Source organism: Cebidichthys violaceus, unplaced genomic scaffold (assembly GCF_023349555.1).
Source record: "Cebidichthys violaceus isolate CVI_PGR_0920_01 unplaced genomic scaffold, fCebVio1.0.p SCAF_12, whole genome shotgun sequence".
In the NCBI taxonomy this organism is placed as follows: Eukaryota; Metazoa; Chordata; class Actinopteri; order Perciformes; family Stichaeidae; genus Cebidichthys; species Cebidichthys violaceus.
Window position 1 is genome coordinate 2836364 of NW_027176285.1, and position 18432 is coordinate 2854795.

Genomic DNA, 18432 nt, shown 5'->3' on the forward strand with positions numbered 1-18432 from the left:
TACTGTAATATGGTATAATAGTCCTTAGGTTAGGTGTGTGTGTGTGTAAACGTGCGTGTTTATGTTGTTCAGCATCCACTTCTGATGTGTTTAATGTCAAATCATTGCCATATTTACACGTTTTTCCAGTGAAAACCTATGTATCTCTCCATCCATTTTTATTTGCATTTGCCGTTTGGTGTCTGAAAGGTGCCACACAAAGTGTATTTCTCCCCAGGGCTGTCAGAGCATTGACTAATGTGAGTCAGGGTGAGTCAGCGACTAACTGAAGCATAAGATTAGTTTGCATTCTCCTTAGGAAATGTAAAGTTGCTACATACACGTCAGGGATATTTGGTGGGAGCCAGTGTGTATACATGACTCAACCCATTTAACGATAAGGCAAAGGAAGGAGGTGTGTGTGTGTGTGTGTGTGTGTGTGTGTGTGTGTGTGTGTGTGTGTGTGTGTGTGTGTGTGTGTGTGTGTGTGTGTGTGTGTGTGTGTGTGTGTGTGTGTGTGTGTGTGTGTGTGTGTGTGTGTGTGTGTGTGTGTGTGTGTGTTTAGGGGAGGAAAAAGGGAGGCAGGTATTTACAGGTCTCGGCTTTCTTCCTCTTCCCTCCTTCCCTTTGTGGCAGATTCCACACTGAAAGAGGAACTTGATATTCTTTTTCAAAGACGCAGGACCTTTGGCACCGACAGACACCTGGAAGACAGAAAATAAAACTTCCCAGCTTTCATTTAAAGACGCCTAGTCTGCATTCTTTGCTTCTGTGAGTATGTTTTCCGTTTAGTCGTATTTTGAAATGGTGCTTTGCTTTTTCACAATGGTGAAAGTCGGCTCCAAATACGATCTTTTCGTGCTGCTGGGAAACCTGGAAACCTGAATGACGAGATACTTGAGAAGTAAAAAAATAACCTCACAAGCGTGACACTTACTGTATTTATCAGTTAACCGACACGCTGTACGGTTTTGGATGATCGTCAGTCTTGTCCCTTAAATTTGACTTTGAACATACTTGAGTGTTTGTAAAACTTAGTTTCGCAGTCAACTTGTGTGGCTCAGAATGGAACTACACTGTGCTCTTGGTTTGTTCTTGTGTTGAGAATCTAAAAAGCTTGATACTGTAACCTACTCTTTTAATGCATTCGGTAATTTAACGATTGTGTACGGCACCGTTCAGTAGCTGCGTTGTTTTGTTTAGGATTTTAGGATTAGCAGAAACGTACTGTGCCCTTTAAACACGCATTTATTTTATCATGAGGACAAGGCTGATGTTTCTGTAGGAGCTATGAGCTGATAGCAAACACCTAATGCTGTTGATGATAAAATAACTTGTGTTTCTCATGTGGAAAGAATAAATGCAACAAAAATAAAAAAATCTAATTTTGTCATATGGCAAGATGTACAATACTTTAAATTCCCTACACTACTTACAGGTTGGGAGAATTTGGTCATTTGAATGTGTTGATGTAAATGTAAAACACATGTGAGGGTGAGATGACACACAATAAGCAGGTTGTTGCGTGTGAATAGTGCACATTTTTAAAAAGCTGTCCCGTTTACAGACTATCTTTAGTAATCATTTTTGCTATTGTTTTACTATACATACAAAAGAAAATACGTATCAACAAAACTTCATTATATTGAATATGTGTATATTTGGGGATTAATAAAGTCAGGGGATCGCACTCTTTATTGCGTACGAAGCGTGCATTTCTACCGTTTCTGTCTGGGACCTGAAGGCAGCGCTGTCTTACTAAAATGTTCGTTTGAGCACCGCATAAACACTGAAGCCAACGCGGTATGAAATGTAACAAATGTAAGTTGGCAAAGGGAGAAAGATGGTGATAAGATCCACGCAGGACAGATGATTGGTTGGTGGTAAAAGATCTGATTGCCTTCATTTCTATCAAATGTCTTTGCCCCCCCAGACAAGAATGGCTCTTTACAAAGAAGAGTGAAAGTGAATGTTGCGGCGCAGAAATAATCACATGAATTATGACAAATTCAGCTTCGTTAAGTCAGTGAATCAGATTACTGGTTTTTAACATAACTTCAGTTAGCGACCACTAAGCCAGAGTTAAATGGACTTAAGTCAAACATACTTGCAGACATGTTTGAGTTAGCCTGATCTCAGGACATCCAGCTGAACAGCCTCTTCTCATTGTTGTGTGGCCCCATTGTGTTTTAGGGTGTGGCTCCCCCCCCCCCCCCCCCCCCCCACTCACCTCTCTCCTCTCCTATTCTCCTTCCACTTATTACTCTCTCCCTTAACAGTTTGGTGTTTCCTCCCTTTCTTCCACGATGTCCACCCCTTTCCCGCCTCCCCAACCGAGAGGCGTCGACCTCACCCTGCCAACCTGTGGAGAAACTCAGTGCAACGACCACGGTACCTGCGTGCCTCCTCCGGGCGGCGGCGCCAATTTTGTGTGCGACTGTGAGCTGGGCTACCGGGGCGAGTTCTGCGACGACACGGTCAACGGGGCCTTGAGTCTACCGCTGACCCTGAGCGTGCTCGCCGTCATCATCGGGGTGCTGATCGTGGCTTTCCTCTTGGCCAAGATGAGGCAGAAGCAAAAGAAGAGGAACAGGTACTGAAATCTCAGCGGTATTCTTGTTGAAAGCTTGTCCATTAAAGGTTTTTGAGGGAATCGTTTTAACATTTTTGGGGGAAGCGCTTATTTGCTTTCTTCTCGAGATGAGGAGAATGACGTCGGTCTCGTCTGTGCTTTAAAAATGCAGCTGGAGTCAGGGTGTGGTTAGCCTAGCCTAGCATGAAGACTGGAAGCAAGAGGGAAACGGCAAGCCTGGCTGTGAAGTGAAAACAAATATGCACATCAACCTCTACAGCTCTCTAACACGTTGTGTACTGTTCATTCAAAGTTCAACTGAAGCTCAAATTAATTTAATAATAATAATGCATTCGATCTAAAACACTAAAAATATAAAACACTATATAAATAACACTTTAAAAAGCAGTTCTAAAAAGGTGAGTTTTAAATTCAGTGTAGATAAGTTGGTGCTGTCCCGGATGTCATTTGGGTTGTGGATTCCAGAGGGAGGGGGCAGCTATGGAGAAAGCTCTGTTGTCCCAGGTCCACCGCTTAGTCCCCAGTGATGGAGACGGGACGTTGGCATCGGAGGAATGGAGGCTGAGAGGAGTGTGGCGGTGGAGCACATCAGTGAGGGAGAAGGGGACCTGGTGATCGAGGACTTTGTGAGAGAGGGGACGGACGTTGAGGGAGACAGAGTGGAGTTAAAGAAGTTGTGAGTGGCTGAGGGATTTGGGGCAGACGACGGTCATCGCTGATTTATCGCAATACATTTTGAGTAAGTTGGCTTGCATCCATGATTTACTTTCAGTGAGATAGTTGGTCAGGGTGGAGTGTGTAGCAGTGGTGATGGATTTAGTGTAAATGTAGAGCTGGACGTCATCGGCGTATATATTCACCAAAATCCAATCTAGTCTTGGCACTAAGCCAAGCGAAGTTGAACAATTCCTAAAACTCATTTCTCTTTCAAACAGGAACCTGGTTTGTTTGTGAAGAAGAAGAATGGTATAGTAAGCATAAGCACTGATAGTCACTTTGGCTGAATAGATTAGAAGAGCAACCGAAACTTCATCAACATAGAATCCAAAGGATCTGGCTCTCCCAGCGTTTGCCCCCGCTGTATAGATACGACGAAAAGCAGGATTTAGTTTTCTTTGAATTAGGAAGGATTCATGGTGTAACTGAAAATGATAGACCAGCAACAAAGGCCGCTGTTCAAAAACTGCCTGAAGTGAATGTTTGAACCATCTTTTGAAGTGTCTCTTTTTTTTATTGCATGCTGGAAGTTGCTATTTGCTGAACATTCACATGTTGGCGCAACGCCGAAGACATTAACATGAGACGACGAAATGTTCACAAATGAACTAATTGTGTGTTTTTGTCCGTTGTCAACAGGAAACATCTGGCAGCAAAACATGGCTACAACATTGTTGTGTAACGCTGATAAGTCTCCATCATACCTGAGGTAGACGTACGGCTGAAATGCTTTACATGTTGTGTGTTACAACCTGGGAATTCAATTTGGGTATAGATGTCTGACTGAAGTATAGAATGAAAAGTGTGTAAAACTTTCATTTGATTTCAATATTTTCATTTAATAATTTGAAGGAAAAAATGAGTTCACCAAAATCAATTACAACATACTTTTGGAACTTCCATATTTAAAGGTGCCCTGTAGAGTTACTCACTAAACTAGGGCTGTACAGAATGTCTTTTTTTATTCATTTTTGATTCCAACATTGTGTGCATAAACTCCACAGGGTACCTTTAACTCACTGATTGAATGTGGATGCATGTCATCATCCTTGAAAGAGAAAAAAATGAAATAATGATTCTCTCGTTCTAATCCAGGTGAACCACGACTTAGTGGCACAACTAAACTTCGACCAGCGTCCTCCTGCAGCACACTTATCCCAAAGTTTGTTGAATTGTGTAAAAATATATATATATATATAAAATAATCATTCTTGCAGCATCAAACTCAAAAACTGAACTGAGCTTTAACGGGGTTAACAGTGACACAGCTTAACTGCAAAATTATGTTATTATATGAAAAATATAAACTTTACAAAACTTTGTTCACTTTAGTATTCTTAGTGTTAATTATTATTAAGAGTTATTGTTGCGAAATGTCGGGATCTGTCTGCTCCTCATCAAAATCTTCTTCCTTGATGTATGCGGAAGCTTGTTTACGTAGATAGGCTGATTGTGTCCTCTAACACTTGCTATACTTTTAGTAAAATAATGTAAATAGTGTCCTTTAAATACAGAGAAAGCACAGGTGGCTGCTCCGGTGATAGTGAGCGATTCTTATTGCCATGTTTTTGTACTTCACGTTCATGCGGGTGTTGCAAACCAAAAAAAATGGAAGAACTTCAGATGTTTCCGCAGCAATTTATTTCACCAGATTTGATTTGTCATTACCTTTTGAGGAGGACTTAAGTCTTTAATGTCTTCTGAGTAATCAAGATACTCTCAGGAGCACAGCCAGTGTTAAGTGTTTTTTTTGCTGTATTTTCAGATTTTATTGTACACTTCTGACTGAATTACTATGTTTTATATGCCTTTTTGTAACTATTGGTAACCACAAGCATCAGCAAGACACCCAGCTTTTTTTTTTGTGATCTTGTTTTTCACTCTGTGTCTGTGTTGCTGGAGTACACAATAATCGATCAGACAAGCTGCCTGCAACGACTGACTTTATGAAGATGACTGCAGGAGATACTTTAAAAAAACTGCATGTAGATTTAATTTAATCATGTGAAAGCATGATGAGAGTTATGAGGACGGGTTTGGCATACTTTGCATGTTCATATTTGTATATAAATGGATTCTAAGTGACAGTTTGTTTGTCATTCTTCGTTGTGGGATGTGCAAAAAATACACACTTTTGACGGTTTTTGTTTTTTTGAATATACGCCTCATTTCATTCGAGAGAATGTCAATAGTAATACATTTTTGCTCAGGCCCTCAGTAAACTACTAAAACTATGACTTTACTGTTGATTTTCAACGCTGCCAGACAACATTCCATCTTGGGTCTTATCTGTCATGTGACAGCTTCAGGTGACCAAGTCCTGACAGGAAAAAGTGTCCTTACCGAGAGAAAAACAGGTCGCTTACTTTTGCAGGAGAATGTAGGTCAATAACTCGAAACTAAAATGCGTGTGCACACCTTCCCAGATCCTGTTATGCTTCATTTTAAAATTCCTGTCTTGTTATAAAAGTGTGGCACAGTATTAAAAGCCATATTTCATTTCATTGTCTTCTGGCTTTTTTTTTCTTCTTTTTTTTTTAAATAGCTTGTAGGGTTTATTTTTAGCCGCTAAATTATAGTAAATGACTTGCTGGTAGTCTACTTACTCAGGCCTTTGTATTCCTTGCATAACACATGGGTCATTGATGACAAAATGTCCACCCATGACTGTCTTGTGCCATTACTGTTTTGTTCTGTGCGTATGTCACACCAAAATGATGTCTACATCACCGCTGTATGAATGCCACTGATGTGTGTAAATAGGATTGTGTCCTCTTTCGGTCGATACCGCGGGTCATATTTTCCACGTTTAGAAATGTTAGAAAAGTAAAGATGCATCCTTTCTCATTAACATGAGTTGTTTGCAGATGTGCAGGACGAGGCAAGAACGACTGTAGCTCTTTATTTCAGTTTGTTTCACGGCAGAGTCCGTCAACTTCTCCAGTTTTAATCAATAAGACGTTCAATAGCTACAGTTTGCAGCTATGCTAGCCACTAGCTTAAGTAAAGGGTTTTTAATAGTCTGATAATATTATATATTAGTATGTAGTCTTTCTTTTATATTATCCAAACTTATATAATACAAAGAAATGTGTGCGTCACCTAAATCATTACTAAGTTCACATCTTCTGCAGCAGGTTGTCAATGTGTACTAACCCTGACAAACTGTGTGTGTGTGTGTGTGTGTGTGTGTGTGTGTGTGTGTGTGTGTGTGTGTGTGTGTGTGTTGGGGATGCACCGCTGCCTGTTTAGCATCTTTCTGGGATCCTGTTACACGATAGCATCAGATTCCGTGTTTACTAAACTCTACCGGAACACAGACTCGGAATGACTGATCTGTATTTATGCAGACGGACCGGCTATTAATATGCATCTGTTACAACAAGGAACAGAAAGGATCTGCCTAAAGGCTGATACTAACTGTTACTGTTAGTACCAGCTGTGAAGTGTTCTCATTAGAAACTACCTTCTGCTTTTAATGAGCACACCGTACATGTTTCTTTTACAGTGGTAGGAGCAAAATGCACTGCAGCACTTTATAAGTTGATGGCACGGCGTTTGCTAAATTTTCCCAGGGAAACTCCACTGACTACACAACATAATAATAGGTTGAATTGCCATGGTGAGTACTACCTGTCTGTGAAAAGAGTTGAATCGTGTTTTCTGTGTGGAGGAGCTTTCTAAAAATGACCCTGGGCATGTCGTTGTGGGTATTTTGGCTTTGGCTTTGAGACTGAAAATCTGCTTTACGAACTAGAAAATGTGGGCGTTTAAAAAAAAAAAAAAAAAATGTGTGTGTGACATGAAGGTGCAATTGGTTGCATTATAGGAAATGCAGGATCCAGCTTATTTTTTTAGCTTGACCCATGCTAGAAACTTAATTCGGATCTGATGTATTGTTTTGCGCAATTCTTTAATCCATCTCCTGAGAGTCTCTCAACTTTATGGAAGCGCAATGCAACTTTTTCTAAAGAGCCTGAGGCTATAAATAATAACTGCCGTCTTTTGTCGACGTCTGTCCTCACCCCACTTATCTTGGACCGTCATTTTCGTGAGGCACTGCATTCTAGGCGCTTGAAACCCAACCCATCTTGAATCCTTTCTTCTAGAAATCTGCTCAGATGCAGAAGCATCTTTTTTTTTTTACCAAGAGGTGATTAAGACTAACATTACTATACCTGGCTTACTGATATTATTTCTCCTGCATTCATGGGTTTTTCATTCCAACTGACTACTCTGAGTTACCACGATCAGAGTGGTTGTTAAATGTACTATTTCTTAAGTTGTTTCAACACAAGTAACCCTATTTGTCTTTCTAATTCTTGTTTTTTACATCAGTGTGAGCAGATGCACTCGTTATGGCTCTCAGTGCCAGGGTAAAAACACTGTTCTTTACTGTATCTTACCCCACGTCTAACTGTGGCATTCAACAGGTCCTGCAGGCAGAACTGCATCATGATTCCTTCAGGGGGGCCAACGAACAAAAGACTCTCCGGGAGCTATAGAGGGACAATTGTTCACTACAGTGTTGCCTTGTTTGAGATGTTAGGCCAGATTAAACAGAAGAGGTAATGTTGTTCGACAAGATGATGAAAGAAACCGACCTCTCAGACCGGTCGGGCAACATTGTGTCTGTGTGTGTGAGAGGTGAAGACTGAGCAGACAGGGAGGCATATGTGTGTTTTAAAAGCGTTCCTAATGACTTCTGGTCACGGATGATAGAATTTTCCCTAAAATTTTAGATTCTTGCTCTACGGGCACTTTTATAACCTTTTCTGCTGACAAAACATTTAACTTTACCCCCATTGTATTCATAACCGCAGCTATTTCCACTTATCAAATATCCTAAAAAAGAAATCTATTCATGTACCTCTGCAGTACAATCTGTTGGAAGGAATTGGACAGAGTCATTTGTAATTAGGAAACAGTGTCCATTTATTAAACAACACTTAGAGAATATCGATCACCTCAGGATGACTTTTTTTTTTTTCTTTCAACAGGTGCTGTACTACACGGTTTGTCGTAATTGTAAAGTGCACGTGAATATGGAATATACATAAAAATGGAGAAAAAAAAAATAGCCCCAAAATAATTTGCCAATGTACACAAAAAAATTAAATGCAGAACGTTCCTTACAGATGAGGACTATTTACAAATGGAATTCAACATCGTTTGCAGAATGTAAAAGACGATGAAGGTTTTCTCTCCCACAATAATACACAATTCTTCACTTCCACTTGCGCAGGATTACTGCACTGCTTGAATCACACACCTATCCTGTATCATAATGATGTTAGAATACCTTTTTAGCCCATAATGAATCTCATCTGTAGCCGCATTAAACTGCAGCCCTGGCTCTGTCACTCGCATCATTTAGCACTCATGCCTTCAAGCCTATACCTGTCCCAATGGTGACGCAGTGTAACACTCAGACCTTTAAAGTGATTCTGCTTCACTTAATACTAAGTTTACAGTGATTTCACAACATCTCCGGTGTTTGATATCTCACCACAGAAATAACCTAATCCTAGAATATTTCATATGGTCACAAATGAATTGAACTTTATGTTATGAGCATGTTCTATGTTATTACTACAATACTCCAGAATATTAGACAGTTTTACTAAAGTGGTTTAGATTTGTAAATTCATTGAGTAACTACCATTGCTTCTTCCTAGGATATTTCCCACTCTCAGTCCCTTCTGCAAATTGCCGTGTCCGCCTCTATAGTTCTCCTCGTGTATAGGTTTTTTGTGTCGTCTACATGGAGACCCAGATGTGTGACACGTGCTTCTCACAGGTCGGCCTCGTAGGGTCTGCCGCCGTAGGAGGTGTTGACTGACGGGGCTGCCGGGCTCTTGGCCCGGGGGAAGGACACATCCTCATCCATGGAGTCCTTCGAGTATGGGACGCTGCTGCTGGCGCTGCTCCTGGGCCGGTTCAGGCTTGGCACTTCAACTCGTCTCGCGGGCTGCTTCTGATTTCTGAACCGGGGGCCTATGACCTCCTCGATGCGTGTCTCCCCTCGGTTCTTTCCTCCGCAGCAACGGCAGATCCCGATGAACATGACGAAGCCGCCCAGGATTTCGAATATCCCGCCGATGTAGCCCAGGATGATGCAGTAGCCGACACGCACGCTTATGCGACTTGAATCCGTTGAGATTTCTTCGAGGATGTGGGTGTACCAGGCGATGGGTATGATGGTCATGACACCTGAGAGGAAGATCAACAGTCCGCCCAGGCCGGCCAAGATCCAGTTAGGCCTGTCTCTCCAGCAGCGGACCCCCGGGATGGCCACGGCCAGCCCGATCAGAGTCACGATGAGGGAGGCCACCATCAAACCCTGGGCGACCTCGATGATCTGCTCGTTGAAATACGCGGTGTCCACCAGGTTGCAATCAATCCTCGTGTCGGTCGTGGATGACCTACAGACCTCCCAGATGCCCTGCTCGATAAACTCATTTGACGCGAAGTCGGGGAGGTCGTTGAGGGTCCTCCAGTTTGGGGCCACGGTGGCTGTCAGGTTCAGGATCCAGCCGCAGGGAGCAAGAACCATCCCGAAGATCAGGATGCCCGGGGTGCGCAAAGACAGCCGGATCCACTCCTGCGTTGATCGCCTCTGCATGGTTACTGTTGCTTTTGTTGCTGATGTGTGTGAGTGTGTGTGTGTGTGTGCGCGCGCGTACTCCCAAACTCCGTGTGGTAATGTAGACAACTGAGCGACTGAGTTCTGACAGTTCCAACAGCTGCTCTTAAGAAACAAGTCCGACTGAAACCTGCTAGTGGGCGGGGCTTTAGCCTTGCCCGTCTGCCTCAGTCCCCAAATAGGACAGGTGTGGCGCGCAGCGCGCGGCAGGGCTGAGAGCTATTTCATCTTCACTTGCAGCAGAGAAGACGGGAGTTTCGGTCAAGCTTTTATCATGCAAATATGCGATAAGTGATAAAGAACAAGATTTTTTGTCGTGCCTGTATCATCAGCTTCAAAGTTTCAGAATGCTAAAAAGTTTAATATTTATACCCCTTTGATTGGTAAGACTGCAGTCCTCAAATCTTGATTAAATGACTTATTAAAAAAGAATAGTCATCTAAATGACTCAGATGAAATACATGTCTGCGTATAGACCATACAGGCCACCACATAAACAATCACACGATGATTAATAGGAGCGTTGTCACATATTTCTATTGATGAACCACAACATATTTGGACTTTCCAGCTTTTTGTCGACTTAAAGACGAACGTTTGTTTTTTTTTTTGTCTAAGTTTTGTTCAACAAGAGCCATAACAACCTATTTAACACAATGGTGACGGCTGGGATGCAATTAATACAATGAAACAAGGATTAAATCAAAGAAACGCACTTCAGACTTAAAGCTGTTATTTTTGCAAATTGAACTTATTTATTGTTTTTGGACGTCTTCATTACAAAATGCATTCGCTTTCCCAGTGAGGTAATCAGCTTTGGAAGAACAAGTCAGACTTCATGATGAAATGGAATGTAGTTCTGCAGGAAACGTCATCTCAAGTACCGTTCTGCCTCGTGGCGTCTGTTTTGTCTTCATCCTTTCCTTCTATATTTATATCTGCACATCTGTCTGTTTCTATCTACCTCTTTGTTTCTATCGCTTTTATGTCGAGTGCGACTCTCGCACAGCCATCCCTGTTATGAAAGTGATTAAGTTGCTTAATGAAGTGAACGACCTGAGATCAGCTGATGCTACGCCCAGAGACGGCATTGTTTGAATTGACCACTTCTCCATTTGAAGTGGTCATCAATATCCCATTCGATTTCTACTGCTTATGTTTTGTGATTATACCTGCCATGCCTGGAGTCACCAAAATAGGCCCGCTTATAACTTTTATTTTGAAAGACTGACAATAGGAAACACTTATTTCAGTAAAAAAAAAAGTTGAGTACACTTGCAGCTGTCACCTGACCTTAGTAGCAGCTTAGTAGCAGCTGAGTTTTTATGTATCTCTAAATGTGTTAAATGTACACAAGCATACACTGGCTGCACAAATTCAAACCGTCAAGTCACGTGTTCTTCAGGGCGTTGGGGTTGATTTGTATTGGATCTAGGAATTGTTTTTCCGGTCCGGGTTGAGCTTTGACACACAAAGAGCCGCTGAAGGAAGTATGAGAGGTATGTTAACCGACCGACCTGGCGGAAGCTCGCATACTCATCCCCTAACATAACAGCCCTGTTTTATGACTTCTACAAGCTGAATCATAGTTGTAGCGTTTGTCACCGCGTGATCAGCTGTCACATCCTTCATTTACTTGCGGCAGACCACATATAAAAAGAAAACTTCAGAGGATCTATTGTGAAACATTGTATATTTCCATATCTAACTGGCTGTTTGGTACTGATACTATCATCCCCCACTACTAGTAGTACTATAGATGTATTTGAAGGTGCAGAACATGTCAGATGATGACTTCCAGTGACAAACCAGTTAGACCTTTTTGGCTTCAAGCTGAGATGATGGCTTTTCAAACACACCCTCCACAGTTGAAACAAAAGCTGAAAAGCTCTCTTATGGACAGTTTTTCATGTTTTGCTAAGAAGCTCGAACGAAAACGTTTCTCTTCTTCTTATACCTTCTTATTTTAGATACAATTTTCTTTTAAGTAAATTGTTTTTATTTCATTTTTGACCGTTTTGGAATACCACTCTTTTGTATCATGTTTTATCTAGATAAAACACGTTTTTTTTTTAAATGTGTCATATGTGTGTATATAAAAAAAACACCACCCTGAGATTAGAAAATTAGTTATAAATTACAAATCATGGCTGAGTTACAGCTTTTTTCATGTTTTTATTTCTGCATGTCACCATGATGCGGCATATTTTTTGTTTTATGCCGTCTACACTTTCATTTGTAGCACATTTGTATTGCGGCTCTTTCTATTTTGGTCGCGAGCATTCATTATCATGTATGAGCATAAATTGTGTACACCATGCATGTGATCCATTCAAAGAAAAGCATAGACATTTTACTTTGAGAAATTGTTGTTGATAAAGTGTTAATGAACCAAGAGGAGAAAAGACTGATCCACAACACAAGGGCAAATTAGTTTATTGCGAATCAAAAAGTACGGACCACTCTATTTACTTAGTTTTGTTCAGAGACTCTTTTGCTTATATCTTTCAGGGTTTATTCAAGTTTATGAACAAAATAAGTTGAAGTTTCTAAACTTTACTTCACAATGCTCATGATTTAGGATGCCAAACTTGCCTTTGACTCAAACATGAGGACCTTGATTATATGACCCAAATCAGTTTATAGCTGGTGTTCAAATTATAAATTCTCATGTGAAAAAATATGTTAAATCAAGAAATAATTTTAGGAGCGTGTTATCGCCCAAAACCTTGCAAGGTTATAACATGTTCTTGCAGCCTATCTGCTGTCATCTGGTGGCCAATTAATTAAACTATTACAATATTCTGTTATCTGTATTAAGTGTCTATTTCATCATGTTGGGGGTAGGTTTTCATCTGGGTAAATGCTGTTTTTCTGCAGTACAAAACATGCAGCTCAGCTCAGGAAAACTGCGCATTTAATTGTCAAAGTACACAGATTGTATGTTGATGTATACAGTAGTCTGTGATCACCTTAGAATATTTAAATGAAAATGTATAACTTGAGTAGTGCTGAGGTGGACTATAAAAACCAGTGTGGAAACTAACCTGGCAGAATGTTGTAGGCTGAGTCACCTGTGAATAAGTCAAACACACATTTCTTTAAGCTTCTTTGATTAATTAATACAATAAAAGAATACTTTTTTTTTGCTAATACATACATTAGACAATTATTAAAACCAGCGAAATTAGATCTTTGTAAAATGTTATTTCTGTAAAAAGATAAAGAAAGGTATGGTATGTATTTATTTGTAATAATAACATAATGTACTACTTTAATGCCACATCGTGTCTGTACACCATTGTATAGTTTGTCATACCTGTTGTGTAATGTTGTACATGTTGTGTAAAACGTTTATTAAAGTGTCCATAGTCACACACACTGTTCTATGTGCAATTTTATACATACTGAAATTATGTAATTTGACGGTATATTCTCATATTATGTGTTTTAGGTGTTTGTTGTATTTGCGGTGTAACAGCTCCTGCATTCTGAAGCTATTACCAACAGTCTCCACTAGATGGTAGTACTGTGTCCAGACTACTCCACTGCTAAAATAACGCCTCACATATTTATAAAAGGGATATTGACTCAACAAAGTCCAATAACTCAATTTATTGTACCTACCAATCATGTGTCCTAAGTAAATGATAGTTTAATTAATTTTGTTACATAACGAGCACACTTGAAAAAATGTAAACTGAGTACCAGCAGGTGTGGGCTGCATAAACACAACTCAAAATGAACATTAATAGAACAAATTTAAGATGCATACAATGAATAAATAAATAGATAACGGTAAACATGTTTTATTTGTGTAATTAGAGTAAACATGCAAATCCCTAACTTTACCTCCCAAATAGTTTTCATTTAATCCAAAAAGTAAAGGAAAAAACACACATTTAGTAATACAAACATTTCACAGAGAAAAAAATAAAACACTTAAGATAAGATGAATACATTTGTGTAAACGGTAATTTTTTTTTTACTAAAGCTTGATTAAACCGTTTTGGAGAGAGTCCATCCATGTAATCCCAGTAAACCCCGGAGCGGAAGTTGGACTCTCCTGGGCAGGAAATTGTCAGCAGTGTTTTTGTTGCTAGTGGGGACTGTTGTGTTGTGGAAATGGCGACGCCTCGTCGCTCCTCTCAGCAGCAGCAGCAGCCAAACTCCCTGCTGTCGTCCCCGCCCCGCGGCTCCTCTCACCCTGCCACCCCGCTTGGTTCTCCGCCGGCACCCACCGACGATGCCACCCCGCTTCCCCGAGGAGGCGCGATGGAGAACAGGGTTGACGGTGAGGGAACCCCTGCCTCTCCCACCACCACCACCACCACCACCATCTCCCCCCCAGCTCTGGCCCTCACCGCCAGCAGCAGCAGCAGCAGCACTAGCAGCAGCGCTAGCTCCCCGACAACCACCGAAGGTAGCGGGACCAGCCCCGGCTCTACGCCCGACTCCGGCAGCGGGGACGCGGGCAGCATCAGCAGTAGCAGCGGTAGCAGCAGCGGTGGCGGCGGTGGTGGTGGTGCAAACGGGGCTTTCAGGGAGCTGTTTGAAGCCTGTCGAAATGGGGATGTTTCGAGGGTGAAGAAACTCGTGGATGCGCTGAACGTGAACGCCAAAGACATGGCAGGACGTAAATCGACACCCCTGCATTTCGCTGCAGGTAAACATAACGGAGATCCCCGTTTGAAGTAACGTAATCTTTTTCAGTCCGTCCATGCAGCTGCAGAGCTGCTTTCAGGGCGTGTTGGGGATCAGAAAGTAGCTAATGCACATTAGCCTTTAGCTGTACAACAACAGTTTTCAGGATAATGCCAATCAACACTAATATCTTACAAAAGCACCAACAAAGATAACGTTCAGTTCATTTTTAATAACAGTTACCACGTTGCACCCACTGATTATGTCAATCTAGCCTAATGATTACTTGTCTTGTCTAAAACAAATGTCCCATCTCTCTCTCTCTCTCTCTCTCTCTCTCTCTCTCTCTCTCTCTCAGTTGGAAAACTTTGAAGTCTTATTTGAAATTGTGCGCTAGTATCAATTTTGTGTTATTAACAACATAACAGCAGAGAGTGGCGTTGAGGATATTGTACAGTAATGCGTGTGGAACGGCTGCTTAAGCTTGTTGTAGGAGGAAGCATCTTTTCTATGGCTGCAGTCCAGTGTCATGCAATTAAGGCCCGGGTCACATCAGAATCCAGAATAATACAGGTCCAAAGGACAGGTGTGGGCGCAACGATTCCATCGTTCCATCATTTTTTTAGAATATTCACTAATAGATGGGAGGAAAATATTCATTTGTTGAAAATGTGGAAGTTATCTTAAGATTTGTGCAACATTTGAGTCGAAACGTACTTTTAAAATGACCTTAAATCAGGGGAAGGGCTGAGATCTCAGTTTGAGTTCATGACAAATGTCATATTTAAACCATAAAGAAGACTCAATCGTCTCAACAATACCTAATAATTCCTTTTTTTTCTCCATTTGATTCCTCTCTGTACTTGTTTATGATCAGCTCTTCAGCTCCAGACTTGACTGCTTTTTAATTCTTTCACCGGTGCAGATTAAAAAAGAAAAAAAAAAAGATGAAGGACGGACGACTTTGCACAGCTGTTTTCCATCTCAGGCCTTCTTAATCCCCAGCAGCTTGACGAATGAACCGGTTCTTTGGAGTCCCGCGGCGCGTTTGTACTGAAGACATGGCGAGCTTCCCTTGTACGGTGCTTTCCCCAAACAGCTGTCACGTGTGCCTCACAAAACAAATGAACACAATGTATAAATAAATACGTTTTTTTTTTTTTAGAGGAAACTATTAATTATGAACATGAAACGGATACAGCAGCCCGTTTGTTTCAGCCGCTCCTTAATTCATCAGCCACTTCTATCGACATGAAAGACCGATTCAGGGTATCTGGAAACTTCTGCCAACGTTGCGGATGTGATGTAAGAAGTGGTTTCATCTGGATGTCACAGTTCCAATGCTGTAACGCTGATCTCCCTCCCTCTCTCTCTCTCTCTCTCTCTCTCTCTCTCTCTCTCTCTCTCTCTCTCTCTCTCTCTCTCTCTCTCTGATGTCTGTCTCAGGTTTTGGGCGGAAAGATGTGGTGGACCACCTGCTCCAGACAGGCGCCAACGTGCACGCGCGGGACGACGGGGGTCTGATCCCGCTTCACAACGCCTGCTCATTCGGTCACTCTGAGGTGAGACTTTGAGCAGCGACCCGTTTGATGTCATAGTATTTTTTTTTTTTTGGGGGGGGGGGGGGCAGTACGTCTTATTCACAAGAATTGGTGTTGGTGGTAAAAATCCAAAACGGATGAAAACTGCAATCGGTGTTCGGTCCCAAACATGCGTTGCTGCTTTGATGTTCTGGTCACGCGCGGTGATGTTTTTGGAACATCTGGGACAGATGTGCTAATGCTTCTCGTTGTCCCGGCCCTTTGACCCCCACGGCCGTCGGTGGAACGATTCCGTTTTAGAGGCTTTTAGAGCTTTTTCTCTGAGAGCACTTTGCAACGGTGTCAGGAGAAGCGCAAGCGCTAATGCAGCCGTGTGATCGGAGGGATGATCAGCGCCGTGAGGAGAGTAAACACTGTGCAAACCCAAACCACTCACTCAGCCACTGCTCAGAGGCACCTCTGAAAGGGGCTGTTTGTTTTTTGTTTTTTTAGGTTGAAGTGTGATTTTTGTAGAGGAAGGTCAGGTGTATCGGGGGGGGGGGGGGGTATAACTGCTGGAAAGTGGAGGATTGAACCCTTCAAGTTGGGAACCAGTTGCTGCGTAAAGGAGTATCTGGTGCGTCTTATAGCGCGAGTGAGATCAAGATGGAGTCTGAGATTGACGGGCAACATCGGCGCATTGCGCAGGCATTGTGTCGGACGGCGATACTTTTTAATAACCTCCGGTTCTGAAAAGTGAAGCGAACATGGAAGTGCCTTTTTTTTAAAATTTGCATTTTGTCTCAGAACGGTTGCGGAAAGAAGTCCGGTGGTGTAGAAGTCTAGATGAGGAAAATGACCCGGTTTCTCTCTTGAGTTATGACCTCAGTAAACATTAACATGAGTTTATTTCTAAGAGGCTAAAAGTCTTCTTCCATACATCACTTAGTAAACGATGGTCCCATTGGAGACGTGGTGATCACGTCCCCTTCTTACATACAGTCTATGGTGGTGGACGACTATGCAGCATGAGAAGAAAAGGTTTTGTAACTCCAGTAGGGGAAAAACAACCATGGGGAACTTGGAATTGGAATTTTCTTTTTTCTTTTTTTTTGCCAAACAAAGAGAAGATGCAGATGTTCTGTGTTCCGTTTCCAGGTGGTGTCCCTGCTGCTGTGTCAGGGGGCCGACCCGAACGCTCGAGACAACTGGAACTACACGCCACTCCACGAAGCTGCCATCAAGGGCAAGATAGACGTCTGTATAGGTAAGCGGCGATAAACACACACACACACACACACACACACACACACACACACACACACACACACACCGCAGATGCCAACACAAGTGTGTGTTAACTCAAATTTGGAAGCGTCGGTGTGTTCACATTAAATTGTCTCGTGACATTTGGAGTGGGTTTTTTTTGTTGTTTTTTTGCCGTCCGTTGACCCGGTAAAACTGAATTGGTCCGTGTGAGCAGAACCGAAGCGGGACAAACATTCAGCAGCGTTGCTAGTCGCCCCGTTGCTTCCCGGAGTTGCGTCGTTCCCTTGGGCGCAATAAAAGTCAGCGGTTGTGCTGTGGCATTTCTAAATACGTTTCATTAATTGCAGCGGTGTCGCCGCGGTGAATTCATACGATATTAAACTCTCTTTGTTTCGGGCCCTTTTTTTTGTTTTAATTGTCTTCTCCTCACACCGCCCCTCTAATTCACAACCCGGAGCTCTGTATAATCAATCACTAATATGACAATCAATCCAATCAATTTTTTTTTTTTTTAGAAACCGTAATAAACCAACTGCTGACTGTTATTTTCCATTAAGCATCGAGCAGCAAATAAGCTGCAAATCGCAATTACTGTGTTACCGCCTATGCTCAAGCCCACACACAGGGGGGACAAAAGAGCATTGATTTCTCTGCACAATATACAAAGAAATTACAGTATATGAACCTCAATGTAGGTTCTTCATTTTTAGAACAGACACAAACACCACGGGATCGGTTCAGAGACTGCATTAGCGGCAGCCTCGGGAAAAAACCCGAAGCGGCGCGACGACCGTCTGAGCAGTAAAGTTGCAGGACAATCTTTTATGATCTTAATGGAAAAGCGTTGCTCAGCAGCAACAACGAATGACTGCAATGATAGCCGGCGTCGGTGTGGAGTGCTGAGAGCAACGAGGAGGGGAGAAGCTGCTGCCGTCCTCCTGGTTTTTATGTGTCTACAACAAGCTGCGGCAGGATGGCAGGGCCCTCGATGGAAGCCGAGGGCTTTGTGGAGCTCCGGTGATTCATGAAGACTTTAACGTGTGTGTGTGTGTGTGTGTGTGTGT

General features: G+C 42.1%; 3 protein-coding genes across 4 annotated transcripts in view; 2 read left to right on the plus strand and 1 right to left on the minus strand.

Moving 5' to 3' along the window:
• The first annotated feature begins 399 nt into the window (after nt 1–399).
• Nucleotides 400–5771, plus strand: LOC137868624 (fibropellin-1-like). 2 transcript variants are annotated; one of them, XM_068705506.1, is made up of 4 exons: nt 400–750; nt 2259–2572; nt 3929–3998; nt 4385–5771. In XM_068705506.1, the coding sequence occupies exons 2-3, from the start codon at nt 2286–2288 to the stop codon at nt 3969–3971; spliced, it is 330 nt and encodes a 109-aa protein (XP_068561607.1). In that variant the 5' UTR covers nt 400–750; nt 2259–2285; the 3' UTR covers nt 3972–3998; nt 4385–5771. The 2 variants fall into 2 exon arrangements, with proteins under 2 accessions (XP_068561607.1, XP_068561606.1); XM_068705505.1 differs by having other exon boundaries at nt 3929–5771.
• A 2434-nt stretch (nt 5772–8205) lies between these two features.
• LOC137868625 (claudin-23-like) lies at nt 8206–9958 on the minus strand. Its single transcript, XM_068705507.1, has one exon. The coding sequence runs from the start codon at nt 9912–9914 to the stop codon at nt 9084–9086; it is 831 nt and encodes a 276-aa protein (XP_068561608.1). The 5' UTR covers nt 9915–9958; the 3' UTR covers nt 8206–9083.
• Nucleotides 9959–14045: 4087 nt separating this feature from the next.
• Nucleotides 14046–18432, plus strand: part of LOC137868894 (poly [ADP-ribose] polymerase tankyrase-1-like) — a 64899-nt gene continuing 60512 nt past the window's right edge. The window contains 3 exon segments of the mRNA XM_068705914.1: nt 14046–14601; nt 16026–16141; nt 17258–17366. Of these exon segments, the coding sequence (XP_068562015.1) occupies nt 14061–14601; nt 16026–16141; nt 17258–17366 (766 nt within the window). The 5' untranslated portion in view covers nt 14046–14060.